The 20,333-nt window shown below is 51.8% G+C and overlaps 1 protein-coding gene and 1 long non-coding RNA gene across 5 annotated transcripts in view; one reads left to right on the top strand and one right to left on the bottom strand.

The window, feature by feature from the left end:
- Positions 1–16,034, bottom strand: part of TRAF5 (TNF receptor associated factor 5) — a 48,654-nt gene extending 32,620 nt beyond the window's left edge. Inside the window, exon 1 of one of the 4 annotated variants that reach the window (XM_064360347.1) lies at positions 15,824–16,034. Coding sequence is in view for 1 of the 4 variants with exons in the window: in XM_064360346.1 (XP_064216416.1) it covers positions 13,739–13,872 (134 nt within the window). In the remaining 3 variants the exon portion in view is untranslated. Of the gene's footprint in view, positions 1–13,738; positions 13,873–14,050; positions 14,136–14,630; positions 14,678–15,823 lie in introns of those variants that run through there. The other 3 variants (XM_064360349.1, XM_064360348.1, XM_064360346.1) reach the window with 3 other exon arrangements.
- Positions 16,035–17,069: 1,035 nt separating this feature from the next.
- Positions 17,070–19,702, top strand: LOC105722055 (uncharacterized). The gene is made up of 2 exons (XR_002479638.2): positions 17,070–18,376; positions 18,787–19,702. It is a non-coding gene; the product is annotated as an uncharacterized LOC105722055 (long non-coding RNA).
- The last annotated feature ends 631 nt before the right edge of the window (positions 19,703–20,333 follow it).

The following is a 20,333-nucleotide window of genomic DNA, read 5'->3' as shown; positions in this document are numbered from 1 at the left end:
ACAGTAATTCAAAAAAAAGAAAAGAATACCAAAAATAAAATGGTGATAATGATAACAGTAGTTACCACATAGAACTTCTGAAGATTAAATGAGTCAATATTATATACGTCGGGGTTGGCCCATCGCATGTTTTGTAAATAAAGTTTTATTAGAACACAGCCATGTTCACTCATTTACATATCGTCCATGGGTGTCTGTGTGATACCACAGAGGGGCTGAGCAGTTGCCCCACAGACCACATGGCCCACAAGGCCTCCAATATATACTTACTGCCTGGCTCTTTACAGAAAACGTTTGCTGACCCCATCTGCACGAAGTGCGTATAGTGATAGTACAGAGAAGTGTCACAAGGGCTGTTAACATTACTAAGCACTTGCCCCTGAGTCCCTCCACCAATGTCCCCCACTCTCAGATAACCTGACTGCCTGACATGCGATTTGCCTTCTCGTTTCACCCAGTTTTGAATTCATGGTGACACTGGACTATCTCGCACTAAACATTTATTCATTCAGTCACTTTTTGTAAATTATTATTTTGCTAGGAACCTACATAGGCAGACACTGATGAGGAAACAAAAATGCGGCACAGTGGGCCCAAATTCCCCACGCCCTGGAGCTCCAGCCCATTCTCCATCCTCAGCCCTGCAATGCCCCATCAACCTCTTTCTCCCCCGTCCCTCTCCCTCCCATTCCCGGCTCCAGAGCAGTGCCCGATGGAAACACACCTTCCAGGTGGCACCCACAGACCTGTGTCCTTTATCAGATCTCATCCGCGCCTCTCTGAAGCCTTCCTGGCCCTCCCAAGCTCATCTGTACTCTACCTGGAATAAGTTGGCAGCCCCACATCATCTGGGGATGTGGCATATAAGGCCATTTGTAGTCTGGGAAAACATATTATGTTAGTTCGATGATCTAAACTGTAATCACACCATCACATTTGCTGACTAGTCTCTCCTAAATCACTGCCCTCCTGCCCTTTATGTGACATTTGGCGCTTCCTTCTTGAAACTCCCCGATCCCTTGACCCTAGGGTTCTGTACTGGCTGGTTCTCCTCCCAGCTCTGAACCACACCTCTCAGAGGCTCCTTGTTAGCATCCCACTCCAGCAGGATTTCGCAAGTCTGGGTCAGCCTTCTGCCCTTTGTTCTTGACTCAGCTCAAGAAGTTCTCCTCATTGGAAAGGATTCTCATTAGAAAGGCTGCCTACTGCCACCTCAACTGCATTCCCAAATGCAGGTGGGTGTGCCCACTGCATGGAGCGACGGGGCTGTCATCTCAGACTCACACGTCTCTCCCTTTTCCCCCTTCCTGACCATCCTCCTTGCTCATAAAGACAGGTACAAAGAGGCCAGGCGCACTGGCTCATGGCTGTAATCCCAGCACTTTAGGAGGCCAAGGTGGGCAGATCACTGGAGGTCAGGAGTTCAAGACCTGGCCAACACGGCGAAACCCCGTCTCTACTAAAAATACAAAAATTAGTCAAGTGCAGTGGCATGCGCCTGTAGTCCCAGCTACTCGGGAGGCTGAGGCAGGAGAATCACTTGAACCCAGGAGGTTGAAGCTGGAGTGAGCTGAGATCACACCTTTGCACTCCAGCCTGGGTGACAGAGCAAGACTCCATCTCAAAATACAAAAACAGAAACAAAGACAAGTACAAGGAGCACAAACGCTTGTGAATGAGCCTCCAGCGGCCCCTGGAGCTGCACGGCGAACAGACAACAGTTTAGACTGAGCTTGGAATTTAGAAGCATTTTCAAGTGAGGAGTGAGCCTGGACTTTGCCCAGCCCCAGGCTACAGAACAGAAATGTCAATGAGTATTTAGAAACCGTGGCTCACCCTTGTGGTGACTTTAGCTGCCAAAGGTCAGCATCATTCTAGCGGTGCCCCACTTTCCCACAAATGCTCATCCACAGCTGCCTCTGTGTAAAGCTGTATCTCCAAGGCTGACGACAGACGTGTGACACACTGCCGGCTGCCTACTGCCCAGAGCTGGGAGGGCTGTGGCTGGGGCACGTGTTGTGAGAGGCACACGGGGCAATCCCCTTCCACCTGGCAGCAAGGCCAGCTCTGGCCCAGTCCATGGAGGAAGCAGACGAGAGAGGCTTCCTGGCATCGGCTACCCCAGGCACACCCCAGGTGCCTGGACCACACACAGACAGGCATCCTAGAGTCTGGCTTGAAAAATGCAGCCTTCAGGCTGTTGGGACTCATGGCCTGATCAGGGCAACAGAAGAGGGAGAGCAATGGGGAGCCCAGAGAGGAGATCCAAGAAAAGTAGGTAGAACTGGGGAAGTGAAATACCCCTGCCCTTCCCCGAACAACTGAGCCAGTCAGCTCTGGAAGGACTTAATGGATCGGGAAGCCAAGCGTTTCACTGTTTCACAGTGAAACCTACCAAAGTGAACTTCAGGCAGAAACATCAATAAATAAAAGAGTACATAGAATACCTGTTCTGATCGAAGCAGGGCCTGTTGGGTTTGCTATGATCCACAGGCCTCTGGCAGCTCTTCTGGCTAGTCCTGTAATATTGGGGTTCAGGGCGCCCTCAGCTCCCCTGCGAGGATGTTTCTCCAGGTTTTTGGTCTCCTGCCCTCTCAAGAATGAGAGAGGGTTCCACGGCACAGTGCGCAGTAAATGCCAGACTCAAAAGTGTTTGTAGAAAGTGATTCATTTAAAGAGAGAGAGAAACAGGAGAAGGAGAGAGAAAGAAACAGCTAACTGTCACACTGAGTGAGAGAATCCAGAAAGATGGAATCCAGGAGAGGAAAGCAGCTTCCACACTGAGTGGAAGGGAACAGAGAGATGGAGTTTAGGAGGGAAGACAGGCTTCCATGAGAGTGTGGAAGGGGACTCCAGAGGGGAAACCCAGGAGAGAGAACGACGGCTTCCAGGAAGGGAGTGTTGGTGGAAGGGGCCCAAACATGGAGTCCGATGGGGTGTGGGAGAAGGGGACTTCTAACCTGGGAGGAACCCCCACCTTCTCTAAGACCCCTGGCCAATGAAAGGAGTTCCTTAGAACTTCTGCTGGAGTGACTGACTCTTAGTTTCTTCCTGCACCCGTGATACTCAAACATAAACCGTTAGATCTCCCGAATGGAGAGAGATGAGAGGGAGGCATGGTGCTGGGAAGTTCTTGCCCTTAAAACTATGCCCCGCTGTGGACCCAGAAAGATAACACATTCCCTCAGTCCTAGGGGATCCACAGTTTGTTTTTTCAAGATAATAATAATAATAATGATAATAATAAAACCTGACATGTACTAGGAATTTCCAGCCTGCACTTTACATACAGTATCACACACAGTTCCACAGAAACCCTGTGCAATACTGTTATCATCATCATATTCCCGACGAAGAGTCCAAGGCCTCAAGCTGTTAAACAACTTTCCCCAAATCACACAGCTGGTGCGTGGGCACAGGGATCTGAATACAGACTTTCTGACTCCAAAGCCAATGCTCCTCACAGCTGGCAGAAAATGCACCACATTCCCCTGGTGAGAGACCAGCTCTGGAGCCAGACTGCTGGGGTTCAACCCCTTCTGCCATGCACTTACCTGTGTCATCCCTTCCTCATCTGGAAAATGGGACAATATGGGAGGCCAAGGCAGACAGACTGTCTGAGCTCAGGAGTTCAAGACCAGCTTGGGAAACATGGTGAAACCCCATCTCTCCTAAATATACAAAAATTACCTAGGCCTGGTGGCGCACACCTGTAATCACAGCTACTAGGGAAGCTGAGGCAGGAGAATCACTTGAACTCAGGAGGTGGAGGTTGCAGTGAGCCAAGACTGCACCACTGCACTGCAGCCTGGGCAACAGAGTGAGATTCTGTCTCAAAAAGAGGTGGGGGGGAGGGACAATAATAATACCTGCTACAAAGGCTTGGAGTTAAGATTAAAGGGGTTAATCCACATAAATTATTATCACACAGTTCCTGGCACATAAATAAGCACTTAACCACCATGCATGTCCACCCTGTCCTCCTAGCCAGCTTTACTCAGTGCCGGTCACACGCAGAGGCCTGCGCCTCATTCTACTACGGGAGTGGGGCAGAGCAGGTTACCAGACAGCTCCTGTCCCAAGAAGTTTTCAGTCAAGGTAGGGATCATGCATATGCACAAATCTACAGCAGCAGCTCTCTGAGCAGTCAGGGCCACAGATGCCCTGCTAAGAATCTGCTCTGGAGCATGATGAAAATGCTGGCTTGACACCTTACCCCAGAGGAAAAGACCTCTGTTTGGGGGACCCATTTGTCAGAATAGTTTAGCCTTCCTTGATTAATACACTTCAGTATCATGATCTCTCAGTAGCAAGTAGAATCTGATTTTCTAGCAAATTAACAGGCTAGATTCTACAGCTCATGACACTGTGAGGAGCACCAGTCAGGTCATCATGGCAGCTTCTAGGTCACCTTCTCCCATGTCTTGGAGCCCCGGGCTGGTGGTGAACCTGCTCTCTTCCATCTGTACCCATCTCTGGGTAAGCATGTCCCAGCTCCCGGCCTTATCATTTATGGCTAACAATGCCCTGATTTCTACCTGTAATATGGACCTCTCCCCTGAGCCCCAGACGGGCTCTACTGTTCAGTCCACGCCACCACGTTTAATAGGCATCACATCCCCACCTACCTGCTCCTCCCATAGCCTTCCTCCATCTCAGTGAAACAGTATCACCAATCACAGCGTCACTTGGACCAAAAATTTTGGAGTGATCCTTGGCGCCTGTTACTCTCCATCTCACAACACCAAATCCCGTAAGTTCTTCCTTCCCAACACATCCCGCATCTCCTCCTCGACCCTGTCGGCATAATCACCCTGGCCTAAGCTGCCGCCATCTCCCCAGTGCTTATAGCATCAGTCTCCTAGCTGGTCTCTTGCTCTGCCTTGCTCCTTTACAGTCCACTCACAACCCAGCAGCCAGAGTGATCCTTTTAAAAACAGAAGCTATCTCTGCTGCTCCTCAGCTCCAATGGCCCCATTGCACTCAGGGTAGAAGCCAGTGTCCTTGGAGGTCAGGGGCCTCCTATCTCTGCCCCTCTATTCTCTGTGACCTCACTTCCTAGTGCCCGCCCCCTTGTCCACTAATTCTGGCAACACCTTGCTTCTTCTTGAACAGCAGAAGAGACTTCTGCTTGCTTTCCCCTGCCTGGAATACTCTTCATCCTGGTATCTGAAGGGCGTGTTCCTTCCCTTTAGGAATCTGTTCAAATGTTACCTCACACGGGAGGTCTTTGCTGACCACCCTACATAGAAAACGCAACATCCCTGGCAGACCCATCTTCTGCTGCATTTTTCTCCAGTGCCCTTACTACTGCCTAACATGTGACTTGTTCATGTCTTTACTCTCTGTCTTCCCCTATCAGAGTAGAGTACAAGCTCCATCACAGCAAGGATTGTTTCTTGGGGTACTGAGGTCTCAACACATAAAACAGTGCACATGGCTGGGAGCAGTGGCTCACGCCTGTAATCCCAGCACTTTGGGAGGCCAAGGCCGGTGGATCACTTGAGGTCTGGAGTTCGAGACGAGTCTGGCCAACATGGTGAAACCCCATCCCTACTAAAAATATGAAAATTAGCCAGGCGTGGTGGCACAGGCCTGTAATCCCAGCTACTTGGGAGGCTGAGGCACAAGAATCGCTTGAAACAGGGAAGCGGACGTTACAGTGAGCCGAGATCCCACCACTGCACTCCAGCCTGGACGACAGAGCAGGACTCTGTCTCAAAAACAAAACAAAAAACAGTGCACATGATAGGTGTTTAGTAAATACTTACAGAATGACCGTAACAGCTATTCTCCAGAAAGCAAAATAGCCTCTCTCCTGCTAAGCATGGTTCTCACCGCCTAAACCTTTTCATTTCTCCTGTTTGTAAGTCCTGAAATTCTACCGGTCCCAGCTGGAGAGGGCAAGGCTGGCTCATGATGGGAAACCTGGGGTGGGAGTTGGGGAGTCACTGTAAGGGGCGGGGGGACAGCGTAGCCACCTGAGGCTGGAAGAGTAAAGCCTGAGCAGTGCTTCCCTCTGTTACAGTAATGTGAGCTAGCCTCTGGGGAGGTGGCAAGCGGGAAGCTTTAGCCCAAGGGTAGCAGGCACCTGGGAAAGAGTGGAAATGCCGAGAAAAATGTAGAAAGGTAGGCCAGTCAACCATCCGGTGCAACCAACACTCATGGGGCCTTTGCTTAGGTGCCAGGCATTGTACAAGGTGCCAGAGATCTCAAATCCCATTTGCCAGAGTCCTTTACCAGAGACTTCATCATGCCAACACAATAACACAGCACAAAGCCAGTTTTTCCCTCTCAGCTCACTCTGTCCAATGTTGATCTTAAACCTTTCTCTCCTTGACTACTCCCTCCAGTATCACCAGGAAACTCTACTTCCTACTGCACAGCAAAAAAACAGAAATCATCAGACCAGACCACCTCTACTCCCTGCTACCACACTGCCAATCTCCCTGCATGGGGAGATTCTGCCCCTTCCCTGCCAGGGTGGCAGCAGAGGTGACCTCTGAATTAGGCCAGTCTCCTCACCTGCCCTCACCCCTCCTGGATTCCTGGTCCTTTTGCCACTCCTCATATGAACAGAGAACCTTCCCCACTTACAGTCTTCACCCTAAGGCTGAGTCTCCCTTTCCTCAAGCTGTTGTCTCTGCCAGAAACAACTTTTCCTGTCTCCCCACTTCTTGCTGAGCTAAACTCATCCAAGCCCAGATGAAGCCTCACTAATGCAGCTAAGCCTCTGTGTGCCGCCTCCGTCAAGTTAGGGTCCCCCTCCCTTACGACATGCCCTTTAACCACCTGTACTGCTCTTTAACAGGACTTGCTGGGAATGCAATTAATTGTTTATGTGATTCCTCAGCACGGAGAAAGCAGGGGGACTGTGGCTTACCTTTCTCAAGGTGTGATGCAGAGCAAGCACTCGAATATCTGAGTCACTTAATAGCTGCCACTTGGGGTGCCCATAATGCGTCAGATACCATAAGAGCTATACATGGGTTGTTCCACTTAATCCACGCAGCAGCCTCATGTTTACAGGTACTCACTGTATTATTCATCTTCGTATTTTACAGATCGGGAACCCAAAGCTCGGTGAGTTACCACGGCTGGCAACCGCTGGGTAGGGATGCAGTCTTGTCTACCATCAAAGCCACCACATCACACTCACGCCTTACATAAGGGAGGTGCTCAATTTTAGGGATGGATGGAATGACCAACTACATCATTTCCTTTGGTCTTCAGTCACCATTGAGACCTACAAGCAAGAATTACAATTCCTCTTTTCCCAATGAGGAAAATGGAGTTGGAGGGGTTCAAAGGGCCACACGGCAGTAGGAGGCTACGCTGGGCTGAAACCCAGGTCTTCTGGTTCTTTGTCTAGGGCAATTTTCTCTACAACATAACTATAATTAGGCACTGAGAGGGCAGAACAGGTGAGATTATGAAGGAAAGCTGGCAGAAACAAGTTAACACAGCAAGCCTGCGACTGCTATCTTAAAGTTCTACTCACAAGGATGGCCCCTGGCTGGTGCCTGGAACATGGATTTCAGAAAGGCTCCCACCACCTTAACCACTAAGAGTGGCTCACTGTGTTCAAACTGTCTGGGTAAACAATGTGTTTTGTTTTGTTTGGTTTTTTTTTGGTGGGGGCAGGGAGTTGAGACAGTCTCACTTTGTCGCCCAGGCTACAGTGCAGTGGTGCGATCTCAGCTCACTGCAACCTCTGCCTCCCAGGTTCAAGCAATTCTCCTGCCTCAGCCTCCTGAGTAGCTAGGACTACAAGTGTGTGCCACCACGCCCAGCTAATTGTTTGTATTTTTAGTAGAGACAGGGTTTTACTATGTTAGCGAGGATGGTCTCGATCTCCTGACCTTGTGATCCACCCACCTCGGCCTCTGAAGTGCTGGGATTACAGGTGTGAGTCACCGCACCCAACCAACGTGTCTTACACGGAACACCTGTTCATCTTCCGGAGCCTAGAATTTTGACATGTGTTAGATGAAGGTATCTACATGACCAGCCCTCGATAAAAACCCTGGGCACTGAGTCTCTAAGGGCCTTCCCTGGTAGACAGTGCTTCACACCTGCTGTCACAATGCACTGCTGGAGAAATTCAGCACATCCTGTGTGATTCCCTCAGCAGTCCTTTGCAGAGTCTTTTCTGAGACTCTTGGAAGCTTGCTCCCGGTCCCCCTGAACTTTGCCTCATAGGCCTTTTCTCTTTGCTCACTTTGCTTTGCATTCTTTTACCGTAATGAATCATAGCTGTGAGTATTACCATCTGCTGGGCACTGACTCCTCTAAGTCCTCCTAGCAAATCACCGAACCTGGGGATGGTCCTGGGGACCCCCAACACAGAAGCCTAACAAGAGATGAAATTTGAATTTCTTTTGGAAAGAGTGGCAGGGATATGGATTAATGGATTCGAACAGGATGCAATCGAGGCAGGAGAAATGATGTAAGAAAAGGTAGGTGTAGCCAAGTCAGGTATAGAAAGGCCTACAGCTACTTAGGCCGGGTGTGGTGGCTTGTACCGTAATCCCAGCACTTTGGGAGGTTGAGGCAGCCAGATCACTTGAGGCCAAGAGTTGAGACCAGCCTGGCCAACATGGTGAAATCCTGTCTCTACTAAAAATACAAAAATTAGCCGGGCCTGGTGGCGGGCGCTTGTAATCCCAGCTACGCAGGAGGCTGAGGTGAGAGAATCACTTGAACCTGGGAGGCGGTGGTTACAGTGAGCTGAGATCACACCACTGCACTCCAGCCTGAGAAACAGAGCAAGGCCCTGTCTCAAAACAAAACAAAACAAAATAACAAAAAAAGAAGGACCTAGAGCTATTTAACAAGGCTTGAACAGAATTGATGATGAGAAAATCTGGCATTGCTGTTACGAGGTGGAAGCGATGAGGGCTAAAGACGTCCACTTGTTAGAAAGATCCAGGGTAAGTGAAGTGAAAGGGAACCACTTAAAGTCATACGTAGGCCCTACGGGAACTGTTAGTATGAAGGAAGTGAGGAAAGAACTTGGTCTCTGGCTGTCCACAGCTAATACCTGGCAATAGGTATCTCTAAGGAAGGTCCGGGGGATGGTACGGAAGATTTGAGTCAACAGCCCGATGTACTGGTTTTTGAAATAAAACACCTTAACATAAGGAAATCAGTCTGCTCCCAAATAATCTACTTCCCATTCATTAAGGGTGACGAAAATCTTCTTCATCTTTTTAACACACTTTTGCTCAGGTCCAATATTCCCCCTCCATTCCTCCTACCTATATCCCTCTCACTCCCTAGTGAGTTATTCCTGGAATAACTTCATCCAATGATTTAATCACTTCTTTCATTCTGCATCTGCTTCGCATGTAAGCCTCTGCTTTACATTAAATTATTCTGCCTTTAACCCAGGGAGGCATGGTTAAGTTTTCCGAGGTTGCATCATAATTATCAACCCAGCCTCTCCCTCAGGAATCCTAAAATCATGAAGACAGAAGAGGGACCTTCATGCTTGCTGCTTAGCTTAGCCCCACCCACCTGCCTCCATCCTCCAGGGCCAAGGACCTCCCTAACAGAAGCCTCAGAACACAGCCTGGCTGCTCTAAGCCATCCTCCTTAGTATGGGAGAACAGAAAGGGCTCTGGGTGGTGACTCTGCATCAAGCCAACCTCATCCTGCTGCACCTTCACGTTGCATCCCACTAAAGTATCTGGTCTGCATCAAGCCAAGCTCATCCTGCTGCACCTTCACGTTGCATCCCCCTAAAGTAACTGGTCTGCTCCTGGTGACCTGTATTTTTGTTTCCCAAATCTGTTTTATTTCTTCCTGTGTTGGGTCTCTGCCAAGCACTATTCTTCCTCCAAAGCTGCTGCTTGCTCTGCCCACAAGTCCTGAAAACCAGAATCCTGCCGTTGAAACCTGGACCATGGGGCCCCAGCCTCTGAGGCTGCCTACCCTCCCTGCCTGCCCAAGACTCATCCCAGCTTATCCCCACCATACCCTGCCCCAGCCCAGCTTCCCTACCCTGGCCCCTGAGGTCTACCTCATCCAGAGATTGCAAAGTGGCAGCGACAGGCTAGTGGAAATGATGGGCTACTCTAACATACAACAGTTCTTCTGCTGGTTTTTAATTTAAATGTGAATGCCTTTAGGCTAGGCATGCATTTTCCAGCTCCCCAGAAACCCCACAATGCTCTGTGGCTATTAACCACATAGAAAGAGAAAACCAGTTTTACTGAATATCTGCCAGACTCCAAGATCTGTGTATATATTGACCATTTAATGTTCCTAGCAACCCCAAGTGGCAGATATTACTATTTCTATTTACCAGTGGGAACACAGACACTATGAAAGTTGAGCAGCTTTGCCCAGATTATACAACTACAACCAGCAAATCATAAATCCAGATTTGAACCCAGGCCCACCAGATTCTGAAGTCCACACTATTTCCACTACAGCATTAGGGAAAGTAGCAGGTCTTGACTGGGCTATGTATTAGGGATGGTCCTCTGCAGCCACGTGGAAAGGCAAACTGAATACAGATGGATCCGGGGCAGGAAAACGAGTCAATGGATAATTAACGTTGTCCAGGAAAGAGTCCCTGTGGCCCTGAACTGGGAATAGACAGTAGGTCAGGACTGGCTGAGGGGGACAGGATAAAGGTGACTGAAGAACAGCAGCAATCTCTGCAACAGAACACAGACAAAGAGGCAGCCTGGGACGAATGTCTGATGTGCTCCTGAAACATCATGGTGAAGATTCTGAATACTGCAAATCAGAGTAGCCAAGAAGAGAACTGGGTGAGGGATGGAAATTTGACTAGCCTTTTCTTAAGAGTGTTGGTTTAAGCCTTGGGAATGGAAAGGGGCTCTAAGGAAAAAGCACAGGGAATTGAAATCCAGCCGAGGGCCCAGCCTTGCAGGACAGAGGAGGACCAGAAGCTGGAGGTCAAGGAAGGGAACGCTGGTGGGGACAGGGTGGCAGCCTCCAAGGAGATGAGCAATAGCTGCAGCGTGGGCTGGTATGGGCTGGCGACTGAGGAGCACCAGGTCCTGGAAACCCACCCTGGACAGTCAGAGCAGCGCAGCAGGTGCACGGCGCCGAGTGAGGAGCAAGGGCAGGAGCTGGGCACTCCAGAAGCTTGCCAGTGAAAGAAAGGGACGAGCGACTGAGGAAACATGCAGTTTTCTTATTAACAGAAAACTCAGCTCGTGGGTGAGGGAAGGAGTCTTTGGGAGGGAGGGATGGAGGGAACCTGCCTCAAAGGGAGGAGGAGAGAGCTAACTTGGGAGTGTAGGTGGAGAAGGTGCTCTCACCTTGATCTGGAGGAGAGCACTTCCTCCTTGAGAGAGAAAAAAGAAGCCATGGAAAAATTTCAGGAATGTTCTGAATTGGTAAGGAGGGAAGTTGATGGAGCCTGTGGTGTCAAGAAATGAGACATGGGGCTCTGCTGAAAGTAAGACGGCAGCTCTCGCTCCACACACATATCCTGGGAGGGCACTTACTGGGCTTCGTCACTTAATACTGGGTCTCCAAGGCCTACACATCACATGGGTCCGGCACAGTGTACAGACCATTTGCATGTAAACTGCTTTTGCTACAGCACAATCCAAGCATGCCTCCAGGTACCAATATGCAAAACGTGCTCAACACTGTCGCTGTGAACAGACTGAATTCCTCTGTCTGGACTAACGAGTATTTTCACTTTTATATCCTGTCTGGTCCTCAATGCCACTTTTTCACAAGATAGGACTTGCTGGAGGCCATATGGGTCAAGGCTGCTGTGTGATCCTTCAAATAAAGCTTTCCTCTGGGCAAGGCAACAAATTCATGCCGGCCCACTCCTGGGCGGCAGCAGCAGCAGCAGCAGGGGCCTGCCAGCTCTGAGGACTGCCTCTGCCCTGCAGCATGCTCCCCTCTGCCCCAACACACACAGATACTCACCTGCTACACCTTTGCTGGAGCTAGAACTCCTATCGAGAACCCCAGAAAAAGTCACAACCTGGGCAGAAAAAAAGCTCTACAGAGATTGAGCCAGCCACTGACCCCTGACCAGTGACAAAGATGTCAGGCAGCTTTTGATGAACGTCTTGCTGGTTCTCTCATCCTCCTCCTGCCCAGAATCCTGACTTCCTTTAGTTAAGATACTACGGGAAAAGCATAGGGATTGGAGAAAGAAGACTTGGGATTAAGTCCTGCCTCCTACCTACATGCTGTCAGGTCTTTCAAATCACTTCTGAGCCTCAGCTTGCAACCAGATAAAGTGGAAGGAATGGCACGTGCCTCTCCCTTCTCCTGAGGAGGTAGTGAGAAATTAATCAGAGGAAATGGGCTACTTGTGAGCTGTACAGTGTTATTCTAATTTCTGGATCTAAGAAGTCCTGCTGGGAGCTCAACCTGTCTCTCCCAAGCCTAAGCAGCACTTGTCCCTGGCAGCTCAGAGGCCAAGGGAGGCAGCAGCCCAGATGAATTCAATTCGACTCAGCAAACATCTGTTTAGGCCTACTCTAAGTCCGGTTCCAAGACACACTTGAAGACAGACATGGGTCTTCCCCAAGCTTGCCTGGCTGGGCAGAGCTAACAGAGTGAATGCCTGTTCCTGTGGCAGTTAGGTCAGAGTCTCCAGCTGAACTTGCTCCACGTTGCTGAGGACAGACCATAGAGGCATTATCAGAATCTGGGTCCCCATGCTGACCCCTCAGACTGAGGAGAAGGTGGGCAGATATGGCTTTCTGCAAAGCCAGGGTGAGGGGCCTGGAGCAAGGGAACCAGACACCTCCGCGCTCCGGGCCTGGTCCAGTAGTGGAGCGCAGGGGGCGATCCCGATCAGCGCTTCACCCTCACAATCGGGGAGATGCTCAGGCTCACGAGGGCGGCGTGGAGGACGAAACGAGAACAAAACGATGAGAACAATGAGAAAATGCTTTGGAAAGGAATGAGCTTTACAAACAAAGAATTATTTTTCCTTCAAGGTCCTCCGCAGTAAAGTTGAGCTAATCACAGCACGTTTGTCTAAATACTGAGGTGCCTTTCCCATCGCTAGCCTAACAGCGGTGGCCCGCAGCTCTTCTCCACATTCTTTCCACCACCCTATTACCCCAGTTGACCGGGGACTCAGGTGATGCCTGCTGACGGAGAAAAACACCACCTTTCTACCTATAGCAGCAGGCCTCAGCTCAGAGGCGGTGGGTGGGAGGAGTCACCTTCGCCATCACTTCCCCTGCTCCAGATGCTGGTGCAGACACTTCCTCCTGCCTCTATCCAGGACCCAGGGATCTGAGAGTTGATCCATTCCATAGAGTTACAACAAAAACAGTAACCGTAACAAAATAAAAAACCTTTACAGGAGCTAGGCGTGTTCCACATCCTTGCCACATCCATCATTCCTGCAGCAATTTCTGTCTCTCTAGTTCAATTTAGAGTCAGGAATGGAAGTGTCTCCACCAAACCACCAATTACATTAACATCCCTGTTTTCAGCTTTGTGAGTATGTAAGGCAGAGCAGCTGCACCGGGATTTGAGAGGTCCCAGCCCAGCCTTTTGCTGCCTAAAATTATCTCACACACACCCACAACTGTTCTATTCCCAGATAAGCTTCAACTAATTTCTTTGCATCTCAGGTCTTCCAGACCCTTTTAAAACGCAAATATCTCTGGAGGAAACAATCATATTCCATTGGCCCCAGCCCAGTTCTCACACAGCACCTGCCCAATAAATATTTACAGAATTAAACTGGTTGCCAGATGCGTATCCTCACCGGCGGTGGGTCAGAGCCCAGGGCTGTAGAGGGTGGGGGGGGCAGCCCCAGCAGGGAGCCTCGCCTGTTCTCACCAACCTCAACGCTCGCCTAGGGCAGCTCTGCCTGCCACAGCGAGATAACTGAGTTCTCATGAAAGGAAATCTGAAATAGCCAAATATGGAAATTTAGCAGGAGGAGGCACAGCGAGCAGAGAAAGTCGGCCGGCCGGAGTGGCCCAGTGGGACCCGCAGCAAGAGTGTGGCCCCGATCATCACCAAGAATTCTCAGAACCACGAAGATCCTGCAGAACAGGAACAAGGTGGAGATGACCTGGTACGGAGAACTCAGAATCCGCGAATTCCCTGGTGCCTCCGGGCAACTCCGTCCAACTCTCGGGGCTTGGTTTGCGCCAGGGCCCCTCAGAGCTCGCCTTCGGGGGCAGGGGTCGCCTGCTTTCTAAAGAAGACGCGCAGACGAACGGCCGGCGGAGGCTCCCGTTCCGTGACGTCCTAAAGCTTCATTCTGGAGTCGCTGTGCTTGGAAAGCCCTGCAGCGGCGGCGGGGGCCTCCGGGTGCGGCGCGGGCCGGGGCCCGGTTTGAGCGCGCCCGGTTTGAGCGCGGGTGTGCGGGGCGCGCCTGAAAGTCCTCCCCGCCGGCGCGCCCCAGCGGAGCCTGCCCCCCGGTCCTCGGCCGCCCTCTGGACCAGCGCCCCAGCTCGGGACCCGCAGGCTCTGCCCTCGCCCGGCCGCAGCCGCTCTCCCGCTGCCCAGCCGCCGCCTCGCGCCCTCCCCGCCGCCGGCAGGCGCTTTCGGTTTCTGAGTAACTCAACGGGGCGAAAAGCACTCGTCGCTGTCCCCACCCCGGCCCTTCCGCCGCGAGGGCGCCCCAGGCCGCGACCCGCCGGACTCACGTGGGGCTGGGCGCGCGGGCTCCGCGGGGCCGGTGTGCAGGCGCTCGGCTGCTCCGGAGCTGCGGCCCGCTGGGCGGCAAGGCGTGTCGAGGCCCGGGGCGGGGCCGGCAGCGGGCGGGGGGAGGGGGCGGCGTGGGGAGGGGAGGGGCCGGCGTGGGGAGGGAGGGGCCGGCGTGGGGAGGGGAGGGGCCGGCGTGGGGGGGAGAGGGGCCGGCGTGGGGGGGAGGGGCCGGCGTGGGGGGGAGGGGCCGGCGTGGGGGGGAGGGGCCGGCGTGGGGAGGGGAGGGCCCGGCGTGGGGAGGGGAGGGCCCGGCGTGGGGAGGGGCCGGCGTGGGGAGGGGAGGGGCCGGCGTGGGGAGGGAGGGGCCGGCGTGGGGAGGGGAGGGGCCGGCGTGGGGAGGGGAGGGGCCGGCGTGCGGGGGGAGGGGCCGGCGTGCGGGGGGAGGGGCCGGCGTGGGGAGGGGAGGGGCCGGCGTGGGGAGGGGAGGGGCCGGCGTGGGGAGGGGAGGGGCCGGCGTGGGGAGGGGAGGGGCCGGCGTGGGGAGGGGAGGGGCCGGCGTGGGGAGGGGGGGCCGGCGTGGGGAGGGAGGGGCCGGCGTGCGGGGGGAGGTGCCGGCGTGGGGAGGGGAGGTGCCGGCGTGGGGAGGGGAGGGGCCGGCGTGGGGAGGGGAGGGGCCGGCGTGCGGGGGGAGGGGCCGGCGTGGGGAGGGGAGGGGTCGGCGTGGGGGGGAGGGGCCGGCGTGGGGGGGAGGGGCCGGCGTGGGGAGGGGAGGGGCCGGCGTGGGGAGGGGAGGGGCCGGCGTCGGGGGAGGGGCGGCGTGGGGAGGGGGGGAGGGGCCGGCGTGGTGGGAGGGGCCGGCGTGGTGGGAGGGGCCGGCGTGGTGGGAGGGGCCGGCGTGGTGGGAGGGGCCGGCGTGGGGGAGGGGGCGGCGTGGGGAGGGGGGAGGGGCCGGCGTGGGGAGGGGGGAGGGGCCGGCGTGGGGGAGGGGGGCGGCGTGGGGAGGGGGGAGGGGCCGGCGTGGTGGGAGGGGCCGGCGTGGTGGGAGGGGCCGGCGTGGGGAGGGGGGAGGGGGAGGGGCCGGCGTGGGGAGGGGGGAGGGGCCGGCGTGGGGGAGGGGGGCGGCGTGGGGAGGGGGGCGGGTGCAGGGGAAGGGGTTGGGCGGAGGCTCAGGCCGTCACCCAGGCTAACCTACCCGCTGCAGAGCCGTTAGTACCTACAGTCCGGTCATCTGATTCCCCCCCCCGTGCGTTTTAATCGTGGATGTCCTGCTCTTCCGTCAGGGGCGACCAGGCTCAGCCACTTCTTTCCTGCGTTGATCCATTTGCTCAAGGCCTTCAGATCTGGCTCAGATAAGTCCTTCCCGGACATTCCTTCACGGCAGCACAAATTCGCCAGCCCTCCTCTCGCTGTTGCCCTAACACTAGCACTCTCCGAGAGTCGTAGAGCTCCCGGGTATATCAAGGGTTGGCTTCCCAACCATCTCCTGCGGTCCTCAAAGCGAGCTGGGGAAGGAGGCCTGGTCATCCGCATCTTACAGATGAGCCCTGAGGGCCGGAGCAGCAACGTGCAGCGGCGGACCCGAGGTTAGACGTATGCAGCGAGCTCCGCAGCGGGAGCTTGAATCCAGGTCTCTGCGCACTTCTTTTTTTCTCTTTCTTTCTTTCTTTCTTTTGGCCGGGCTGGTCTCAAACTCCTGACTTCGTGAGCCTCCGCACCCGGCCTTTGCCCTCTTAAATACAGGGTTCTTTCTTGCAATATATTCTCTCCAAGGGCAATACATTCTCTAGAAATGAAATGGACCAAAATTCTAATTCTATCTAGATCCTTTACTTTCAGTTAGGCAGCCATGGGAAGAGTACTTAACTGCCCTGAGTTTCAGTTACCAAACTCATCAATAAAAAGGAGGAATAATATACCTTGGGAGTCAACAACTCAGATGCGCCCAAGAGCTGGGCACTGAGGGAGGCAGAGGTTGTGGTCATTGAGAAAGGAGGGGGGCGCTAGTGCACTAACGAGCAGATGAAGGATCTAGTGGAGCCGCCACCACCCAGTTCCAGCCTATTGTTACCTGATCTCTTATTTCTCAAAAGAGCCAGAAATCCAGATCCGAACCTTTTGGTTGGTGAGTTAGATTAACCACTCCGTGGGGGAGATGCACTGGTGGGTGTTTCTTTGGGACTCTAGATCCGTCTCACCATCTTCTTGTGAGAACTAAATGAGATGGCACTCCTGTACACCTGACACAGAGTAGGTGCTCAGTGAACCGGAGTCCCCCTCCCTGTTCTGCCACACACTATACCTGTGTGTGTGTGTGTGTGTGTATTTTTTTTTTTTTTTTTTTTTTTTTTGAGACGGAGTTTTGCTGTTGTTACCCAGACTGGAGTGCAATGGCGCAATCTCGGCTCACGGCAACCTCCGCCTCCTGGGTTCAAGCAATTCTCCTGCCTCAGCCTCCCGAGTAGCTGGGACTATAGGCGCACACCACCGTGCCCAGCTAATTTTTGTATTTTTAGTAGAGACGGGGTTTCACCATGTTGACCAGGATGGTCTCGATCTCTTGACCTCGTTATCCACCCGCCTCGGCCTCCCAAAGTGCTGGGATTACAGGCTTGAGCCACCGCGCCCGGCGTGTTTATTTTTTTTGAGAGAGGTTCTCACCGTGTCACCCAGGCTGGAGTGCAATGGCATAATCGCAGCTTACTGCAGCCTGGATCTCCGGGGCTCAAGTGATTCTGCTGCTTCAGCCTTCAGAGTAGCTGGGACTACAGGCACACACCAGTACACCCAGCTACTTTTTTTTTTTAAGAGATGGAGACTTACTATGTTGCCCAGGCTGGTCTCAAACTCCTGGGTTTAAGCAATCCTCCCAGCTCGACCTCCCAAAGTGCTGGGATTACAGGTGCGAGCCACTACGTCCCACCCACTTTCTCTTACAATTGCCTGCTTCTTGCCTCGCTTCTCATTACTTCCACAGCATAGTAAAGTTGATATGTTTTTTAGAAGTCATATCTCCTTTCACTGGCTGGGACGTCAGTGTCTAGTATGACACGTGCAGGTATGTCAGCGTTTCTGGTACTGTCACTGACTGTGATTTGCTTCTGTCTCCTACTCCTCTCCCCACCAACTGAATAAAGCAGTCAGTTGTTCCAAAAATGACATCCAAGCTTTAAATATGATGGAATCGAAGCTGGGACAGAGAGGTGGATCTTTCCTGTGGTGGGGAACGGGAGCCACGTAACTCCAGGGCTAAGAGTGTAAACGGAAAGGTAAAGGGATTTTAGATGGGGCTTAGAAGTCAATGACATAGTCCCGATTCCCTTGTTGATCATAGAGTGGAATTTGAATCCCATATGTACTTAAATGCACATATAAAGAAAACATTAAATACCTTCAAGTGATAACTAATGTTTATTAAGGTTTTGGGGGGTTTTGTTTGTTTTTTTTAGGCGGAATCTCGCTCTGTGACCCAGGCTGGAATGCAGCAGCACGATCTTGGCTCACTGCAACCTCTGCTTCCTGGGTTTAAACGATTCTCCTGCCTCAGCCTCCCAAGTAGCTGGGACTACAGGCACATGCCACTACGCTTGGCTAATTTTTGTATTTTTAGTAGAGATGGGGTTTTGCCATGTTAACCAGGCTGGTTTCAAACTCCTGATCCCAAGTGATCCACCCACCTCGGCCTACCAAAGTGCTGGGATTACAGGCATGAGCCTCCGCATCCGGCCTATTAAGTTTTATATACAAGGTACTGTGCTCAGTGTTTTTTTCATATTAACTGATTTAATAATCGACTCTTTTATAGATGGAAAATTTTATCTATTGAGCAATTTGCCCAGAATCACAAAATTCTTAGTTTGAGAGAGGCAGAATTTGAGTCTGGGAAGTCTGGTTCTGGTACTCCTAGCCGCCACACCACCCTGTCCCTCAAAGAAATGATTGGTGTGAATTCAAACAAAACAACTTTAAGACAAAGACAAATTTTAGTACTTTTAGTGTTTTGAAAATATTTGCATTAAGTTCAACATTATATCTAACATTAAACAGAATCCAGTCTTCAAACTAAATTCAGCTACAAAGTAAGACCAGGGCTGAACTATACACTACGGTTTTATTTTATGCAGAAGGAAAGCTAACCCTCGCATTTGTTTCCTCTAGACACCGTAAGGTTGCCCCAGACGCCTGAAGACATGGATTTTGGCTGTTTAATTTACTGTATAAATAAGGATGAGAGACCGCGGCCCTGGCTGCCAGTGTGAAGATGGTGCTGATGGCGAGGTGAGGACGCCGCCTACTGGAATAGTGGATGGATGCATTATCTTCCTCAGGCTGCTCCTCTGTGACAAGACTGATCAATGCAGTGAGTCAGTTGGCAGGGCAACAGTTCATACTTTCCATCACCTAGAGATCAGTGAGATCAGATACGGAGGGAAAATCCTCTTCTTGGGCCGTAGATTGTGCCTTTGACTTCGCTGCAAGTTACAATGGAAAGTCTTTGCCTGAAAAAGAACCACACACAGAAAATGTGATATACTGTAGCAGCAAACCACTCCCAGGCAAAATGCAAACCTCAGGGTCCTGTGCACAGAGAACACTCAGCTTGCTCACTAAGTAGGTGTTGTATTGAGGCAGTCCATGGATGGCTGGTCCCTCTGCTTCCTTCAAATAACCTTTAGCCTAGATCTGCCTGTCAGTGTGCTGACCGCCACAAGAAGAGAAGCAGGGAGTACTGGGATGGGGCAGGGAGCTTCTTTCGGGACTGATGTAAAATTTTTTAAGCCTCCCTTTGTAAAAGAGCCTGTGTATGTGCATCCAGCAGCTGCACTTTTAACTTAGGAGCTTAAGAAAAACTCACGTTTTTTTATTCTACTTTGTTTTACTCTATTGTTATTGTTATAGGGTCAGCACCAGTTTGAAGAAAGCAGACCTGTACCGTACCTATAGCCATGTATTCTGTATTTATTCCAGGGGATCCCCTGCTTGATACATAAACACACCCCTCCTTATCCCTGTTCATGGTTTGTCTGATGGTCAGCTTTTTCACTGAAGAAATGAGATTTTTGTTGTTTTTAAATTAGGCCTCCTGTCTTCATTGTACACCTGGCTAAGTATGAATTCTGTCCTCTTCGACAGTTTCTTTAGTAAGATTCACACCTGCCATTCCTATCACTACTAGGAAAACATTTTAACCTATTAATTCTGCATAATCACCAGAAGGCATTACAATATAGATTTAAAATTTACTATTTAGCCTTAGGAATCATGAAGTAAGATCACAGGTTTGATTGGCACGATTTGGATTTTCTAATAGGTTGATAACAAGGAAGACCATTTATTCGTTGTTTCTTTTTGAGAATGGTGCTTATTCTGGCCGGGTGTGGTGGCTCATGCCTGTAATCCAAGCACTTTGGAGGCCAAGGCAGGCGGATCACCTGAGGTCGGGAGTTCAAGACCAGCCTGACCAACATGGTGAAACCTCGTCTTAAAAAAGAAAAAAAGAGAATGGTGCTTACTCTATATAGTGAGATTTCAAGCAATCATCTTGTAACACTGGTTAGTCACATCTTCCATAGAAAACAGGACAGAGGCATTACAAAGAAAGGCATACGCTCAGGAATGGCCCATCCTGGGAATAAAACACAAAGTTCAAGGGTCTCTGACTCTAATCGCACCTCTAGATTCCATGACCTTGCCACTTCTATCCT

Source organism: Aotus nancymaae, unplaced genomic scaffold (genome assembly GCF_030222135.1).
Source record: "Aotus nancymaae isolate 86718 unplaced genomic scaffold, 86718_ANA_hifiasm-v0.15.2.pri h1tg000039l, whole genome shotgun sequence".
Taxonomy (NCBI): domain Eukaryota; kingdom Metazoa; phylum Chordata; class Mammalia; order Primates; family Aotidae; genus Aotus; species Aotus nancymaae.
This window is presented reverse-complemented; position numbering and strand designations above follow the sequence as displayed.